General features: G+C 44.3%; 1 protein-coding gene and 10 non-coding genes across 11 annotated transcripts; all 11 read right to left on the reverse strand.

Annotated features, from left to right (window-relative positions):
• Positions 1–9,004: 9,004 nt before the first annotated feature.
• On the reverse strand, positions 9,005–9,113 carry LOC127310979 (small nucleolar RNA Z118/Z121/Z120). Its single transcript, XR_007857476.1, has one exon. It is a non-coding gene; the product is annotated as a small nucleolar RNA Z118/Z121/Z120 (small nucleolar RNA).
• A 3,480-nt stretch (positions 9,114–12,593) lies between these two features.
• LOC127308839 (F-box/kelch-repeat protein SKIP4) lies at positions 12,594–17,464 on the reverse strand. The gene is made up of 3 exons (XM_051339741.2): positions 17,265–17,464; positions 13,503–13,989; positions 12,594–13,387 (listed from the first exon to the last, which is right to left on the reverse strand). Exons 2-3 carry the CDS (start codon positions 13,943–13,945, stop codon positions 12,787–12,789), a joined length of 1,044 nt encoding a protein of 347 aa, XP_051195701.1. The 5' UTR covers positions 13,946–13,989; positions 17,265–17,464; the 3' UTR covers positions 12,594–12,786.
• Positions 14,772–14,879, reverse strand: LOC127310946 (small nucleolar RNA Z118/Z121/Z120). The gene has a single exon (XR_007857444.1). It is a non-coding gene; the product is annotated as a small nucleolar RNA Z118/Z121/Z120 (small nucleolar RNA).
• On the reverse strand, positions 15,153–15,245 carry LOC127310999 (small nucleolar RNA snR60/Z15/Z230/Z193/J17). Its single transcript, XR_007857494.1, has one exon. It is a non-coding gene; the product is annotated as a small nucleolar RNA snR60/Z15/Z230/Z193/J17 (small nucleolar RNA).
• LOC127310963 (small nucleolar RNA Z118/Z121/Z120) lies at positions 15,384–15,491 on the reverse strand. Its single transcript, XR_007857461.1, has one exon. It is a non-coding gene; the product is annotated as a small nucleolar RNA Z118/Z121/Z120 (small nucleolar RNA).
• On the reverse strand, positions 15,598–15,705 carry LOC127310947 (small nucleolar RNA Z118/Z121/Z120). Its single transcript, XR_007857445.1, has one exon. It is a non-coding gene; the product is annotated as a small nucleolar RNA Z118/Z121/Z120 (small nucleolar RNA).
• LOC127310955 (small nucleolar RNA Z118/Z121/Z120) lies at positions 15,815–15,922 on the reverse strand. Its single transcript, XR_007857452.1, has one exon. It is a non-coding gene; the product is annotated as a small nucleolar RNA Z118/Z121/Z120 (small nucleolar RNA).
• Positions 16,031–16,138, reverse strand: LOC127310949 (small nucleolar RNA Z118/Z121/Z120). The gene has a single exon (XR_007857447.1). It is a non-coding gene; the product is annotated as a small nucleolar RNA Z118/Z121/Z120 (small nucleolar RNA).
• LOC127310960 (small nucleolar RNA Z118/Z121/Z120) lies at positions 16,226–16,333 on the reverse strand. Its single transcript, XR_007857458.1, has one exon. It is a non-coding gene; the product is annotated as a small nucleolar RNA Z118/Z121/Z120 (small nucleolar RNA).
• LOC127310956 (small nucleolar RNA Z118/Z121/Z120) lies at positions 16,461–16,568 on the reverse strand. Its single transcript, XR_007857453.1, has one exon. It is a non-coding gene; the product is annotated as a small nucleolar RNA Z118/Z121/Z120 (small nucleolar RNA).
• LOC127310971 (small nucleolar RNA Z118/Z121/Z120) lies at positions 16,718–16,825 on the reverse strand. Its single transcript, XR_007857469.1, has one exon. It is a non-coding gene; the product is annotated as a small nucleolar RNA Z118/Z121/Z120 (small nucleolar RNA).
• Positions 17,465–17,630: the final 166 nt, after the last annotated feature.

Consider the following 17,630-nt stretch of genomic DNA (forward strand, 5'->3'; position numbering starts at 1 on the left):
GACTGAACATAGATAACATACTAGGTCGTCATTAATTTTTTTCCTTGATTCTTTCTCAGAGTTCTTGTGTGTATTGAGATCACTTTCTATATTGTATAGCACATAAACTGTTCTTTCTTCGTTGATACTTCAAGTATCTTGGTGTCGACTTTATTTATTGTATGCGCGAGGTTTTTAAACCAAAGCGTCGGAATTTGTAATGAGCATGCTATATTTGCGGGTGTTAGCCCCCGTGCCTTTTTTGATTGATATTTTTGTCTTTGCTTATTTCGCGAGGTATTTTATACCAAGGCGAAAATATTGTGGAGAACGCTTATTTCGCGAGGTATTTTATACCAAGGCGAAAATATTGTGGAGAATATATTTTGCAAGTCAGAGGCATCAGCCCCCGAGCCTGCCGAAGAAGCGTATGTCTCAACTATCTTTATTATATTGCAGCACCGCGAGCCCGCCTCATTAAAAACCTTTCCCGGCCCCACTCGGTGCCCCGAAAAAGGAAAAGAGTGCGTCTGAAAACTCGCGGGCGTTTCAGTACATTGAAGCTTTACAAGGACTATATTTCGACTCTAGGCGTAGAACCGCCTGAGCTGCGCCACGTTCCAGGGATTTGGCTCCTCCACTCCTGTCTTCTTGTCCTTTATCCTGTACGCTCCTCCTCCAATTACTTCTGTGACGATGTAAGGTCCAAGCCATGGTGACTCGAGCTTTTCATGACTTTTTTGCGTGAGCCGAAGGACTAGATCTCCCACCTGAAAGGATCTTGGCCGTAAACGTCGACTATGATAATTCTTCAAGTCCTGCTGGTACTTAGTTACTCGAGAGAGGACTTCATCTCTAGCCTCGTCGAGCGCATCGACGTCATCTTCTAACGCTTTTCTCGACACCTCTTCATCGTATTCTACGACTCGTGGAGAATCGTGTTCTACCTCAATTGGTAATACTGCTTCTGCTCCATGAACCAAGAAAAACGGAGTTTCTTGTGTCGCTGTGTTTGGTGTTGTTCGTATGCTCCATAATACACTGGGCAGCTCCTCTGGCCAGGTATATCGAGCTTTTTCCAGTGGCCCTAGTAAGCGTTTCTTGATGCCGTTGCAGATTATTCCGTTGGCTTTCTCGACTTGACCGTTGGTTTGCGGGTGTGCAACCGACGCAAAGTTTAGCTTGATACCTACTTCCTCGCAGTAATCCTTGAATTCATTGGATGTGAAGTTACTACCATTGTCCGTGACGATGCTGTGAGGTACTCCAAACCTGAAGACTAGACTTTTCACGAATTTAACTGCGGATGCTCCGTCTGGTGAATTTATCGGCTTCGCTTCTATCCACTTTGTGAATTTGTCGACAGCTACCAGCATATACTCTTTTCCTCCTGGCCAAGACTTGTGTAACTTGCCCACCATATCAAGGCCCCATTGAGCAAAAGGCCAAGACAAGGGTATTGGCATCAGTTCTGCTGCTGGAGAGTGAGGTTTCGCGGCGAACCTCTGGCACGCATCGCAGGTTCGTACTATCTCCTTCGCGTCCTCTATCGCTGTCAACCAGTAAAATCCAGCTCGAAAGACTTTTGCAGCAATAGCTCGGCTACTCGCGTGATGACCGCAAATTCCTTCGTGTACATCTTTCAGGATCAGCCTTCCTTCTTCGGGTGTAACGCACCTTTGTAGTACTCCCGAAATACTTCGTTTGTATAACTCCCCTTTGACCACAGTGAAAGCTTTTGATCGTCTAATAACTCGCCTTGCTTCAACTGGATCTTCGGGTATTTCCTTCTTCATGATGTATGCTATGTACGTCTGCATCCATGGTACCTGTATCATCATGACCAATTCCTGGTCCTCTTCTTCTTCCTCCTGCTCTTCCTTAGTAGCCCCCGTGGGTTTCTTCTCCTTCTTTTTTGGTTTTATCGACTTCGTAGATCTTTCTGCTATTTCTTCCCAAAACACGCCTGGCGGGACTGCGAGGCATTGCGACCCGATGTTTGCAAGAACGTCGGCTTCGTCATTGCTCAATCTGCTAATATGACTTACTTCGCATCCGTCGAACAGCTTCTCGAGCTCGTTGTAGACTTCCTTGTATGCTATCATACTATCGTTGACTGCGTCGCATTGGTTCATGACTTGTTGAGCTACCAACTGCGAGTCGCCGAAGATTTTTAATCGAGCTGCACCACAAGCTTTCGCCATCTTCATCCCGTGTATGAGGGCTTCGTATTCTGCCTCATTGTTCGACGCGTTTGGGAACGTCATCCTCAGAACGTACTTCAGCTTGTCGCCTTCTGGTGATATTAGTATCACGCCTGCGCCTGCTCCTTCTAGTCTCTTGGATCCGTCGAAGTTCATGGTCCAAGTTCTCGACAAATCTGGTGGTCCTGTGTTTTGCAGTTCCATCCACTCTGCGATGAAGTCTGGCAGAATCTGCGATTTGATTGCTTTTCTTTTTTCATACGTGATGTCCCGAGGAGAAAGTTCTATTCCCCAAAGGGAGACACGACCTGTAGCTTCTGGATTGTTGAGTATGTTTGACAAAGGAGCCTCATTGACCACTATGATCGGGTGTGCCGAAAAATAGTGCCGCAGTTTTCGCGCTGTTGTGAATACTCCATATGCTAGCTTTTGGTATTGAGGGTACCTTTGCTTTGAAGGCGATAAAACTTCGCTGACGAAGTATACCGGCCTCTGCACTCCATGGAGTTTTCCTTCTTCCTCCCTTTCGACGACAAGTACCGTGCTTACCACCTGGGGTGTGGCCGCGATATACAGCAACAGCGGCTCCTTCTCCTTTGGCGCCACCAAGATTGGTGGTGTCGAGATTTTGCGCTTAAGGTCCTCAAAAGCTCTGTCCGCTTCCTCGTTCCACTGGAACTTGTCTCCCTGTTTGATCAAGGCGTAAAATGGTAACGCCTTTTCTCCTAACACAGCGACGAATACGCTTAAAGCTGCGACTCGCCGGTTAAGCTATTTGTACTTCTTTTAATTTTGTCGGCTTCCTCATCGTTACGATGGCCTGTATTTTCTCGGGGTTTGCTTCAATCCCTCTTGCTGATACTAGGAACCCAAGAAGTTCCCCTGCAGGAACACCGAAAGAGCATTTTGTCGGGTTCAGCTTGAGGCAGAACTTGTCGAGGTTGGCGAAAGTTTCCTTCAGGTCCTCAATTAGGGTGTCGCCTTTTTTGGATGTTATCACGACATCATCGATGTATACTTGTACATTTTTCCCTATTTGCTCTGCTAAGCACTTCTGCATCATCCGCTGGTACGTTGCTCCCGCGTTTTTCAACCCGAAGGGCATTGTTCGATAGCAGAACACGCCATAAGGGGTGATGAACGCTGTTTTCACTTCGTCGTCTTCTTTCAATCTAATCTGGTTATAACCAGAATAAGCATCCAGGAAGGAAAGACATTCGCATCCTGCCGTGGAGTCGATGATTTGATCGATCCTTGGGAGGGGAAAGTGATCCTTTGGACAATGTTTATTGAGACACGTGAAGTCGACGCACATGCGAAGGACCTTCGTGTTTTTCTTTGGCACCAACACTGGGTTGGCTACCCATGTGGCCTCTGTATGTATTTCTTTGATAAAGCCTGCTTCTCTGAGTCTGTTGATTTCTGACAGCATAGCCTTGCGGTTTGGTTCCGAAAAGCGCCGCAAAGGTTGTCTGATTGGTTTCGCGATTGGATCCACGTGTAGGTGGTGCTCGGCAAGTTCCCTGGGTACTCCTGGCATGTCAGCTGGACACCATGCGAAGATTTTCCAGTGCTCACGGAGGAACTCGACGAGCGCGCTTTCCTATGCGAGGTCCATGTTATTTGCGATGGACGTCGTTTTCTTCGGGTCTGTCGGGTGGATCTGTACTTCCTTGGAATCCTTTGCTGTGTTGAAGGTTGAGTCCTTGCTAGGCCTCCCTACATCTGGTAGTACGTCGTAGTCTGTCGTGAGCTTGGACTCCATGTACTCTGCCTGCATCCCGAAGAGTTCTCATAGTCGATGGAAATCCTTATCGCATTTATCGGCAAGCGAAAAGCTTCCTTTGATCGTGATTGGTCCTTTTGGTCCAGGCATCCTCCACAACAGGTACGTGTAGTGTGGTACTGCCATGAACCTAGCGTATGCTGGGCGTCCCAACAGAGCATGGTACTGTGATGGGAAATCCACGACTTCGAACTCCAACCTCTCGATCCTGTAGTTTTCTCGGGTGCCAAACTGAACGTCGAGATTGATCTTCCCCAATGGGTAACTTGGCTTGTCTGGTGTGATGCCGTGAAAACGTGTATCCGTTGGCTTGAGGTTTGCCAAGGATATGTTCATCTTCCTTAGTGTATCTGCATACATAAGGTTTAGACTGCTTCCTCCGTCGATAAAAACTCGAGACACGTCGAATCCTGCAATTACTGCGGGCAGAATAAGTGCTGACTGCCCTGGTCGAGGAACTTGCTGGGGGTGATCCGCGATTGTGAAACCGATGTCCTGTCCTGACCAATTGAGATACTCGACTATTGGTGGAGGCATCTTCTCTGCCATGAACACCTGTCGCGAGATTACCTTCTGAGCTTTATTGGATGGTCTTCCTTTCTGAATCATCGAGACCGCTCCATGTGAGTTGGGGTCAACGTATGGTGGTGGTGCTGGTGCTGCCGCAATTCTGAGCTGGTGTCGATTTTCTTCTGTGATTGCGGGAGGGGGTGGTAGGTGTATCTCACTCCTAGGTCCCTGGGGATTTCGACTTGCTGCTTGAGCGTGGGCTTGTGCGGCAACCCTCATCATTGCTTGAAAATTGCGATAGTCCTTCTGTAGGTGTCCTGACTGCCTTACTCCGTTGTTGTCGACGAAGAAGTGCATCTGGCATGGGCCATTCATCATATCCTCAGGGGTCACAAAGGGCCTCCTAGGTCCGTTATTTGGTCTATTATTTCGTGGGTCATCCCTGTTGTCACTTCGCTGCTCACTGCTCCGTTGGTAATTGTCTCTGTTGCTTCCTCCAGCGCCTGACCGAAACCCAGCCGAAATTTGACCAGGTGGATCATAACTCGAAATCGGGAAAATCGTCGCCTGCCTTGATAGTTTCGGCTGCGGTCCTCCTCTGGTGACCTGTGTCGCTTATTGTGCACAGCGTCTTCACCATCTGCCCACTTGTTTGCTATCTCCATCAATGCTGACACTGTTCTTGGGTTAGTTCTTCCCAGATCCTCCACGAAATCTCCTCGCCGGACTCCTGCAACGAACGCGTCTATGGCTCTCTCGTCAGATATGTTTTCTGCCGAGTTTTTGATAATATTCCATCTTTGGATATATTTTCTCATTGATTCATCATGTTTTTGTCGACATGATCTCAATTCCTCGAGTGTTGCAGGCTTTTTGCAGGTGGACCGGAAATTCTTGATGAATATCTCCTCGAAGTCAGTCCAGTTGTCGATGGAGCCTACTGGAAGCTTCTTTATCCAAGATCTTGCGGCTCCACTCAAGTGCACCTGAATGCTCTGCATTGCCGTCGCCCTTGTACCACCGATTAGCTTTACTGTCTCGAGGTAATCTACCAACCAATCCTCGGGATCCTGCAATCCGTCGAATTTTTTAAAATTGTCGGGTAGCTTAAACCCTGAGGGTACCCGAGTTTTTCGGACCCTTCTGGTAAAGCATGGTAGCCCGCACATATCCTCCTCAGCTAGGTCTGGAGAGTGTCGATGTTCCCTTCTCTGTTGTCGTGCCCTGTCCACCCTTGCCTGGGTTTCTGCGTCCCTTGCGTCGCCTGTTCTCTCGGGAGCTGCTGCTGCCACCGCAGGTCGTGGACTATTTTGCCTTGCTGATCCTTCAGGAGGCGTTGATGCAAACGCTGTTCCCATGGCTCCAACACCTGCCATGGCCATGTTGTATAGTGCTTCCCTTGGATCTCCAGGAGGTGGCCTGGATGCGAGGATATAAGCTTGTGTCGCCATGTACCCAGCTTCCGGTGTTTTGGGAATAATATTTCCTCTTGTGTCTATCGACATAAAGGACATGTCGAGGTTTTGGACTAGATTCTCTCTTTCTGCTTCAGGTATGTTTTGTAACCTTGACCTTGCCCTGTTCCGAGCTTCTCTGTGACTATCTCCCGAAGTTCCTGATTGTCGGCTGAGGTCTGCCCTTCGCCTGCTTGACGCAGAAGCTGCTTCCCTTCTTTTGTTCAGAACTTCTGTTTGTTTTTCTAATTCTCTTCCAGCTCGAGCAAGTCTATATTGGTATGCCTGCAATTCTTCGACCGTGGCGGTTGTCGCCATTGGTTCTGAACCATCCATAGCTCTTGCGGCTCTGTCCCACGCTGTTTGTGGCAACTGAACTCTCATACGTGGTGTAGGTCCGACGTATTTGTTGCCCAATCCTCGCCTTAAGTCAGAGGGATCGACGTATGGGTTTCCCAGATCGTCGAAAGCCTCCGACGTTTCATCCTGGTCACGACTTGCTTCTCCGATGACGTAGACTTGGTGATAGTTAGAGTTCTGCGCCTTGCTGGATTTGGTGACACCATCGTAGAGATTGGTGAAGACCTTTCCAATGGTGATAGATTTGTCGATGAAGTCGAAGCTGTCGACACTTTCGGAATCGCTGCTTATATAAGAGTCCGCAGACGACTCGAAAGACATGTCACTGAAGATCTTGGCGAGTGTTTCACTTGCATTGATGCCGACGAAGCGTGGCGAAGATGTTTCCTCGTCGCCTGACTCGATCGATGACGCCGAGCTTGAAGATTCAGTATGCTCCACAGGAAACCTCGGGAAGGTCGGGACTTCGAGACGATAACTTCCTTCCTTCCCGACGCGAAAGTGGAACCTCCCGAACGTCATCTCCATGGGCTCCTCCGGATAGGTATATGCATCCAAACGGGAGGGCGGGTGAGGCACAAAATCAACGAGACCAGTTTCGATCTGTTTACCTCTATCCATGATGTTGCTTGCTGCCGATGAAGTCGACGATTCTGAACGTGCCATCGAGATCAGCTCCTTGTCTCCTCTAAATCCCACAGACGGCGCCAATTGACAAGGTATCAACTTGTCAATGCCTACGAATAGTAGACTAGGGTTTCGTGTTATGTAGAGGGTAAGTAGATCTCGAAGGTTATCAGCTGAAAAGTACTCGACGAAATAAAACTAGGGTTTGCTCAACAATGATTCGATGATCTCTTCGTCCCTCGACTCCCCCTTATATACAAGTTGGAGCCGAGGGATTCGTAATACACAAGTTTACAGAGTCCGGGAGGGTTTCTAACCCGTCCCGCAAGATTACAGTTTTACACTTCCTATTACAACTCTATCTTTCCATCCTGGGCTTCCGAGTCTTCCTGTCCTTCGAGTAGTGGGCCTTCAGTAAACCCTGGGTACTATCTTCGGCAGGCCCATTGGGGATGCCTATGTCACTAACTGTGAGGATTACACGAACCCTCAATGCCGGAGTTAACAAGCTCCACAATATTCGATGTTCATGTTTAAATAACCTTAGAGTGCATGACAGATCAACATAACCAAACCAAGTACTAACATAGCATGCACACTGTCACCTTCACACTACGAAAGGAGGAATAGATCACATCAATACCATCATAGCAATAGTTAACTTCATAATCTATAAGAGATCACAATCATAGCCTACGCCAAGTACTACACGATGCACACACTGTCACCATTACACCGTGCAGGAGGAATAAACTACTTTAATAACATCACTAGAGTAGCACACAGATATATTGTGATACAAAACACATTGCAATCATAAAGAGATATAAATAAGCACTTCACTATGCTATTCATAACAGTGAATAAGTATTCTGTGAAATATAGCCTAAGAGACCCACACGGTGCACACACTGTCACCTTTACACACGTGGGACAAGGAGTCTCCGGAGATCACATAAGTAAAATCCACTTGACTAGCATAATGACATCTAGATTACAAGCATCATCATATGAATCTCAATCATGTAAGGCAGCTCATGAGATTATTGTATTGAAGTACATAGGAGAGAGATTAACCACATAGCTACCGGTACAGCCCTTAGCCTCGATGGAGAACTACTCCCTCCTCATGGGAGACAGCAGCGTTGATGAAGATGGCGGTGGTGTCGATGGAGGAGCCTTCCGGGGGCACTTCCCCGTCCCGGCGGCGTGCCGGAACAGAGACTCCTGTCCCCCAGATCTTGGCTTCGCGATGGCGGCGGCTCTGGAAGGTTTCTCGTACCGTGGCTTTTCCGTATCAAAGATTTAGGTCGAGGGGCTTCTTATAGGCGAAGAGGCAGCGTCAGAAGGGGTCTGGGGCCACCACACCCTAGGGCGGCGCGCCTGGCTTCTTGGCCGCGCCGCCACCATGTGTGGGCCCCCTGTGGCCCCTCTCTGGTGGCTCTCGGGTGTTCTGGAAGCTTCATGCAATCCTAAGATGCTGGGCGTTGATTTCGTCCGATTCCGAGAATATTTCCTTACTAGGATTTCTGAAATCAAAAACAGCAGAAAACAACAACTGGCCCTTCGGCATCTCGTCAATAGGTTAGTTCCGGAAAACGCATAATAATGACATATAATGTGTATAAAACATGTGAGTATCATCATAAAAGTAGCATGTAACATAAGAAATTATAGATACGTTTGAGACGTATCACTCGTCACGGTGCCGAAGGTGCTCGAGGAGGTGCGCGACGTGGCCGCGCGCCGGCGCCGGCATCTCGCGCTCCTACCTACGCCGGTGGAGACCGTCGAGCCCACCCTCGAGTTCGTCAAGAAAGGTTGGCACTGGTCCTGGTCGATGTGGAGGAGGTATTATTTCCTTGAGATGCTTGATGCCGAGAGGACAATGTATTCATTGCTGAGATACCATGTGATGGCTACATGTTTGCGACCGAGTGACCCGAGCAACTAAAGGACGGTCACGCCTGCAAAATTTTTTTTTGAAGCAACCAACTAAAGGATCGCATCATAGTGAAGCGACCAACTAAAGGATGAACATTTTGATGAAAACACAAACATTGGTATCAAATTAAATTTGTACATGTTTGCTGAGAATACATGATCAGTTTAATGTGCATGCTCAAGGAAGGAGGCTCTTCTTCAACAAATGCCTTGCTAAAATACCATCCTTGTGATCCATCACATCAAACGGACAATAAATAGGTCATTGTACAATGGATATAACACTAATAAATCATACTACCTCCATCCCAAGGCTTAAGGCTTATATTTTTTTTGGAAAAGTCAAAGCAAGTAAAGTTTGACCAAAATTTTAGAATAATCTATCAATAAATATGATATTTTGTAGATAGGCACATGAAAATATATTTCATTCTCTATCTAATAATATCAATTTTGTATTTGACATGTTAATGATTTTTTATAAAACTTAGTCAAACTTAACATAGTTTGAGTTTCTAAAAAAAAATAGGTCTTAACCTTGGGATGGAGGTAGTAACCAATGTTCACAGTTTCCTATATGTTTCCACATAATCCGAAAAATCAAGCATACCAAAAAAAATTGCGATTGTGCTCAGATATTAGTCTCAGGTTTGGTATAATTCATAGCGAGGTTCACGCCATCAACTAAACAAAGCAGCTACATCGCGATTACACAGAACAGTTGATACTCCGTACTAACTGCATCCACTTGCATAAGATAGTAAGGTACATGCTCTGCATGCGACTAAACATCCACGCTACAACGCGTGAGATGAGGAATATAGCAAAGTACCTCCTCCGCATGCTGCACGACCGATTCCTGCTACGCAAACCACACTACATCGCCCGAGACCTCCCATGCCTAAGTAAACCTGTGCCCACTGCAGGTGGATCCCCCAATACGAGCTTGGCAACACATTCTATTCTAAACGGATCAAAGAGGTCACAAGCACGCAATACACTACCATCGGAGGGGAAATCAGTCGCTCCTTGTGTAGGTGCGCGCCCATCGGATCTGATGAGATTTGAGCTTTGTATATGTGGAACGGGGAGGGATGAAGAGCTGTCGTGACGGAAAGGTGCAACCTGGAAGGTAGGAAACCCCGACGAACCTGGCGTGGATGGGTTCCTTAGTTCCTAACTTTACTAATGAAAGTGAGTGCAGATCATGTATTCAACAAAGTCTAGCTGGTTGCAGCTACCAGCTATAAATGAATTATTATCGCTTTATCTAGAACCAAAGGGACTTTATATAACAACAATAAATGGGAAGGGGATTTGGTGCACTCGAGCTTCAGTGCTCCTGCCAACTGGTGCTTTGTGACTGGCTCGTTTCGGTGTTGGCAGCTGTGTCAGAAATGTTTTAGAGGCAATACACACGCTTAGAAATCGTATATACGAGCTGCTATGTATTGGAACACAGTGCCTCGGTCAGAAGTTTGGTGAGGGATGCGGTCCCCTTGAAGTCAGCTGGGCCAGGAAACATAACACAGTTCTCGTCCACATGTAAGTACAATAATATGTTTAGCGGGCCATACTTCTCCATAGCACGTGTTTCAATACAGAACAGCTAGGGCAAAAACAGAGAGCCTGGAATAACAGTGGAAAATCACAACATCTTGAGAGGGGATATTCCGCAACTAGTTGCGCCCGCACCCCATTTTTGTTCTGATGTTTTCAAGTTTTCAAAAAATACAAACTAAAATTCTAGACATACATTGTGTTGTATCTTGTGCATGTATAAGCTTGTGTGAATTCGATTAGCTTATACTACCTCCGTTTCAAGAAATAAAGTGTCCTTAGTTTACTTAATTTTTGTTTGATCAAAAAATACTTCAAATATATAAAAAATACTTCGTATGTGCTTTTCAATATGAATTCAACAATACTAATTACATATAAAATAATCAAGATTTTTTCTGCTCAATTTTTATGGTTAAAGTTCATCATAAAATACGGCGTAAGCCTTATTTTTTTTAGATAACAGGCCAAAAAGGGTTAAATAAATAACGCCCTGAACGGAAACAAGATACATGGTGCTGAACCCATCTTACAAGGATGCACACCACACCCACCGAAACTATCAAGGAAGATACAACAGGAAGCGCAAACAGCGGGCATGACTATTACGAAGACTACGCAATGTCGGGGCAGAGACTGGACAACAACAGTGTCGGGCCGGAACTCACCCAAAGAGCAAGCCATCAAACACGCACACCGTCGACAGACCTCTCCGTCGCAGACAACGCACCAGAAGTCGACCACTACCATGAGCCGACCAAAGCTGCCCACAAACCAACATGAAGCACCAAGAAAGCTCGACACAGGGGTAGAGCATGAAGCAAACTTTGCTGAGAGTTGCGCAACGTAGAGATAACACCATCCGAAGAGGCACCGCACCTCCGCCACACCACCGTCGCAGAACCGTGCGCCTAGTGCTCCAAGACGGTGTCTTCAAGAAGAGAGCGACATTAATGATTGCAATGCTGACACTGAAAAATGTGGTGGAAAAGCCAGGAATATAACAACTTTTGACACAATGCAGGGATTCAGAATTATACTTTGGACACATTGCATGAATTCATAATTATACTTTGGACACAATGCAGGGATTCAGAATTATATATGATTTTAACATTAATGATTGCAATGCTAACACTGAAAAATGTTGTGGAATGGTCAGGAATATAAGAAATTTTGACCCAATGCAGGGATTGAGAATTATACTTTGGAGTTGGGACTCGATAAACGATCATGAAATAGTATAAGCACATGACTACTATGGTGTCGAAGGTACGATTGTACATACAAAGATTTATTTTATTCTCAGACATGGATAATGAAAAACAATAAGTATATATTAGGAAATGTAACAATAAAAGTGGATGTGAAAGGAATTTGCTTACAATAATCTCGCGAAGTCAATGATGATTCAATTAATGACAGTCATGGAGGCAATGGAGCTACTCCATCAGGGCACATGCTTCGTAACAACAACACACCTGGAAGCAGTGGCGGACGCAGGAGAGAATTGAAGGGGGGGCACACCTCTAATAGCTGTATATAAATAGATTGTTGCAGTAGTGGTTTTGTACTTCCATAGGACCATGGAAATCGGCCCAAAATAGACCACTTGCAGCGCACATCCAAGACGGTATTGGGTTCGTGTACACATAACAATGTGGCATGCAAGACCTGAACTACAGTTTTCTGTTTTCAGCTCCCTTCAATGTGGGCATTAGAGACTTTGGGATGTTAACCTCTACGTATTTGTTCTGAGACGGAAGCTTCTGCAAATGGTTTAGCACATTGTCTGTGTTTTCAGTAAACTGAAGATTGCAACAAGTCACCTAATTCCTGTTTTAGTGCAATTGGCGGTACTAAATACAGTAGAGTTTTCATTAAACTGAAGATTGCAACAAGAACTTGTTGTCTGTGTTTGAGACGTAAGATTATTTTATCTATACTAAACTAGTATAAATTCGACTATTATTACACTATCAGAGCAACCCCGCATGGAATAATGTTTTATCCACGCACTGTATAAATTAGAATATTATTTATCTATACTAAACTATCTTAAGTTTTTGCATTTTTAAAATTTAATTTTCTTGCAAAGAAGTCCACTATCATGGTTACATTTGTCTCATTTTCAGTGCGAATGGAACAGGGCTACACTCACAAAGCACAAACAAAAACCTCACAGGGGTATATTGCACACTCTGAAATTCCTGATGTTAGTGTTAAAACAACGTTGTACATCCATCTCAAAATGAGAAGTCAATATACATCCACTGTTACAGACCATATGAAGCAAATTTACTAAGAAGATGATCTTTATTTCATATATTAACAGGCAAAGTCAATTACACTGTCCAGTCTTTCAGATGGTGATGACCCTACATCTCTCCGGTGGAAAGTCATGCTCCATCAGGGGGCCAGTTGACGTGGACACCAAGAAACCATCAACCCTGGCCGCCGTGTCGACATCAACCGTCACTGTGCTCAGTCCCCTGCCGATCACGTAGATCTTCCTACCAATGGCCACAAGATCACAAGGGGGGCGCGTGAGCTTGTCCGACAGCCTGCCTAGCATCACCCACTCTTTGGTCTCGTTCAGCCACATCATCAGCTTCGTGCCCAGAGACTGGTCAAGCATGTAGAGGGTTCCATCATCCAGAACAACAGTCGGGCCAGACCAGCACAAGGCAATCTCATTCGCCGTGCCCCTCCAGGTCTGGTCAACAGGGTTGTATATCCCAGCGAAGTACATCCTGTTCCAGGCGGCCTTGTGGATGGTCACCAGCTCACCGCCCAAGGCCACAAACTTGACTATGTCAGGGGTGAGCATTGGATTCTTGTGCGCAAACCAGGAGTCTGTGGCTTTGTCATAAATGTCCCAGGAATTAGGTGACTTGTCCGTCAAACCTAATCCACCAGTAACATAGAGCTTGTCTTTCAGAGCTGCTGATACAAAATAACACCTGAAATCATTGAAGCAGTGTACACGTGAGTGGTCCATCCTATACCCACAGGAATAGCACGCTACATATGGAACAGAAAATAAAGTACACGGAAGAACTATGCCAGTACAAATACCTAGCAGTAGGCATGGGAGCTGCTTTGCTCCAGGAATTTGAAGAAGCATCGTAACAATACACTTCATCATTAGCATCCTTTAGCCAGCTACAACCACCCAACAGGAATAACCTCCTGTCCAAGGCCTCTATGGAAATGCCTTCACGCGCTGAGCATGGAGGTTCCATGACTCGGATGACTTTCAAGGTACGAGTTGCAGGATCAGGAGCAAGAACATAGCACTTGCAGCCAGTACCCCTACATATCACATATATCCAAGACTCGTCCAAATTGTTCCGCTTGCGGTAAGAGTGCCACTCCTCACTGCATAACAATGCTTTCCATCTCCTTGAGACACATCTGAGAGCATTATGACACTGCCGAGGAACCCTTGCTAAGCAAAGGAGGGCAATCTCATCAGGAAGACCATGTAAAAGTGGGGTCTCAAAGACAGCAGATTCCATCTTCCTACAGGACAGCTTCCTGTGATGCACTACTTTGAAGGATCCTGACAAAGAATAAAGCAGATGAGAACAACACTGCTGGTCTACTTAAAGATATACTGATAGGAACATAGTTGTAAAAAACATAGAACATCAATTCTGGTCTACTAAAAGAGATACTGATACTAAAATTGTGGTACAAAACATAACCATTATTCCTCACATAACTACAGATAAAATGATTTGAGTAAAATTGAAGGATAGATAAAACATGCCACTATTGCATAGTGAGATTGTAAGAACAAAAGCATAAAAAAATAATACATTACACTAGCGCAAGAATATAGGAGAACAAAGACAAGCAATTTAAAGCACAAAATAACCTGTTGTTAAAGAGATAATCAGCTACAACAAGGCACAATATTCTAAGAACACATATATATTATATATATTTATAGATACAATACCAATAATGAGAGGAAATACAACTTTTCAAAAGAAGTGCCAGTTTAGGAAATATCATGATTGACCAAAACAAATTTATACTTGTCAATTTTATAACAAACAAATAATACTATATTATTTATTCAAATTGTTTAAGCACATTTGCTCAGAACATTAGATCAGTTCTGGATGTACAACCAAAGAAGAAAGAACTTATTCAAGAGCCATCTTTGAACACCAGAGTTTTTTATTTTATTCTGCTTGTTTACTGTGAAGAAGTCTTTTATTTGAAGAAGCAAATACATTTGCAATGATCAGGTGAATGCTATGAGGCCCAATGTTTCTTTGAATTGAGATAAATATAAATATAAACATCATAATAGCTGTATTAATTGTTCACATACATTTGCTCAGAATCTTTGATCAGTTTAGGGTGTATAATCAAGGAAGGATCACTTTCTCAAGAGACACCTTTCTCAGATACCGTCCTTTTGATTCATCACAGCAAATAGAAGAAAAAAATTAAAACAAATCTGTTATGCCATTAACTCAATATAAGCAGGAAAAAAAATATCCAGGGAAATTAACTCGCGCTGATACGTACAATTCTTTCAAGTCAAAGAGTATGAAAATAATGAGTGTTCATCATTTGCTAAGATTATTTGATCAGTTTTGGATTTAGAATCAATGAAAGTTTCAAAATTAATAATGCTTAATAAAGTGGCAGCTAAAATAAAATCAAAGGAAGACAAAATTGTTTGATTCTCCAGAGCAGATTTGTTTTGATGACCGTCAGATAGGAGCGAAAGACTATTTTGTTCAAGTAATCATGGTTTGATCATCTGAACTATGCACTTGTGATCATCATTCTACCAGGACAAACTGATTGCTCCAGAGAAAAAGGACCCAGGGAAGGCAACGAATTTATCATTATTTCAAATTGGACAACATGCTTAAAATTAGCAGGTGTATGCCAAGAGACACACAACCATATTAGTAGCCGTTTATCAGAAATCATTTGCTCAGAATATATGATCAGTTTAGGATGCATAATCAATGAAGGAGAACTTTTTGAAGAGCTGCCTTACTCATATACCGTCCTTGTGATTCATCATAGCAAACAAGTGGGTGTGCTCATTATTTCAAGACAGATAACATAAAAAAAAGATAGCAGTTTGCTCGAAAAGCACAAACAACTAGTGAATTCATTCTAATTCCAGAATTGCATGTGTTTGCTCAGAATGTATGATCAGTTTAGGATGTGTAATCAATGAAGGAGGACTTTTTCAAGAACTTCCTTACTCAGATACCGTCCTTGTGATTCATCACAGCAAACAGGTAGATGCACTCAATATTTCAAGAAAGAAAATATGACAAAAAAAAGGATACAGGCTGCTCTAAAAGCACAAAAAGGGGTAACTGCTTTTAATTTCACAATTGCAGTGTTGTTTGCTCAGAATATATGATCAGTTTAGGATGTGTAATCAATGAAGGAGGACTTTTTCAAGAGCTGCCTTACTCAGATACCGTCCTTGTGATTCATCACAGCAAAGAGGTAGATGCACTAATTATTTCAAGATAGCTAACATGACAAAAAATGACAATGGGCTGCTCTAAAATCACAGAAACGTGGGAGCTGCTTTTAGTTTCAGAATTGCAGTGTGTTTGCTCAGAATATATGATCAGTTTAGGATGTGTAATCAAGGAAAGAGGCCTTTTTCAAGACTAACCTTACTCAGATACCGTCCTTGTGATTCATCATAGCAAACAGGTAGTTGCGCTCATTATTTCAAGATAGATAACATGAAAACAAAAAGGATAACAGACTGCTCTAAAAGCACAAAAAGACTTTGGATGTGTTTGCTCAGAATATATGATCAGTTTAGGATGTGTAATCAAGGAAGGCAGCCTTTTTCAAGTGCTAGCTTACTCAGATACCGTCCTTGTGATTCATCACAGCAAATAAACAAGCATATATGGTTAACTTAATACCAATGAAGTATAGGGTATACATTTCAGGTATGAAAGAATGAACAACAAGGAAGTATGATGTGAAGCAACCCACCAAAGGATAAACATTAGATTTTTGCATTGTTTGCTCAAAACATATGATCAGTTTAGGAAGTGTAATCAAGATAAGAGTCCTTTTTCAAGAGACACCTTACTCAGATACCGTCCTTGTGATTCATCATAGCAAACAAACAAGAAAACACATGTGCCTGGATTAAAAATCAACTAAGCTAAATATATTGTCTAAATTCAAAACAAGGAACCAAACACAATTACGAAGCAACCCAGTCGAAAAGCACAAACATCTTACGGATTGCTGTGGAAATTACAATTTGTTAATGATTGCTCAGAACATATGATCAGTTAAGGATGTGTAATCAATAAAGGGAGCCTTTTTGAGGTCAAACCCTTGTCAGATACCGTCCTTGTGATTCGTCACAGCAAACAAGCCAAAACATAAGTCATGCTCAGAACGCATCGAACACTAACAACTCCAGTAACCAATGAACGCAGTTTAGCATGTCGGGAAATAACCAGGGGTACAAAGTGGTATTGTTCTCTGGAGCCGAAATGAAGTGAAACATTGCTAGTTCGAGTAACTCGTCCCCGACTGGATAGTGGTTAGAGCAACACAACAAGCTACACTGCAGTCAAGGACTGTACATCGGTAGGAAACAAGACCGCATACAGAAGACGGTACGCTACCCTGTGGCACAGGTACACTAACGACTCCTACTAACCAAAATAAAGTGCATCGCCCGAGACCTCCGATTCCTAAATCAACTGCGGACGAAACCCGCGAAAACAGATCGGATAACACAATCTACACGGATCAACGAGGCCACCCACGAGCGAGCAATACGGTACGAGTGGGAATCAATCGCACCTTGTGAAGGCGCATGCCCATCGGATCTGACGAGGTTCAAGGTGGGGAGTGAGCAGAGTCGGATGGTTAGGAGTGGGAAACCCTAGATCTGGCGGGGATCGGCCGCAGGATGGGGAGGCAGTGGCGGCGGGGCTAGGGTTTGGGTTCGGCCATGGAGGCTGTCGAGATGCGTCGGCGGCGGCGAGGGATGGAGATGGTGATGGAATGGCTCCGTCTCAACGCCGTTATATCGTGGCGGAGATGGAAATTATCTTACAGGCCCCTCGTGATCTGCTAATTCACATAATCTGAGTGGTTCTGCCAGCAGAGGGAGACATATAATATTTTGATACCTTCCGGGTACTTAAATGTAAAATGAGCAGCGTA

The sequence above is a fragment of the Lolium perenne genome, chromosome 6 (genome assembly GCF_019359855.2).
Source record: "Lolium perenne isolate Kyuss_39 chromosome 6, Kyuss_2.0, whole genome shotgun sequence".
NCBI classification, from domain to species: domain Eukaryota; kingdom Viridiplantae; phylum Streptophyta; class Magnoliopsida; order Poales; family Poaceae; genus Lolium; species Lolium perenne.

Bases quoted from the DNA above. Each gene is read 5' to 3' on its own strand.
- LOC127308839 (XM_051339741.2), bottom strand. From the start codon at position 13,945: ATGGAATCTGCTGTCTTTGAGACCCCACTTTTACATGGTCTTCCTGAT. The intron at 13,388-13,502 runs GTATTTGTACTG...CAATGATTTCAG, and splicing joins GCTCCCATGCCTACTGCTAG to GTGTTATTTTGTATCAGCAG.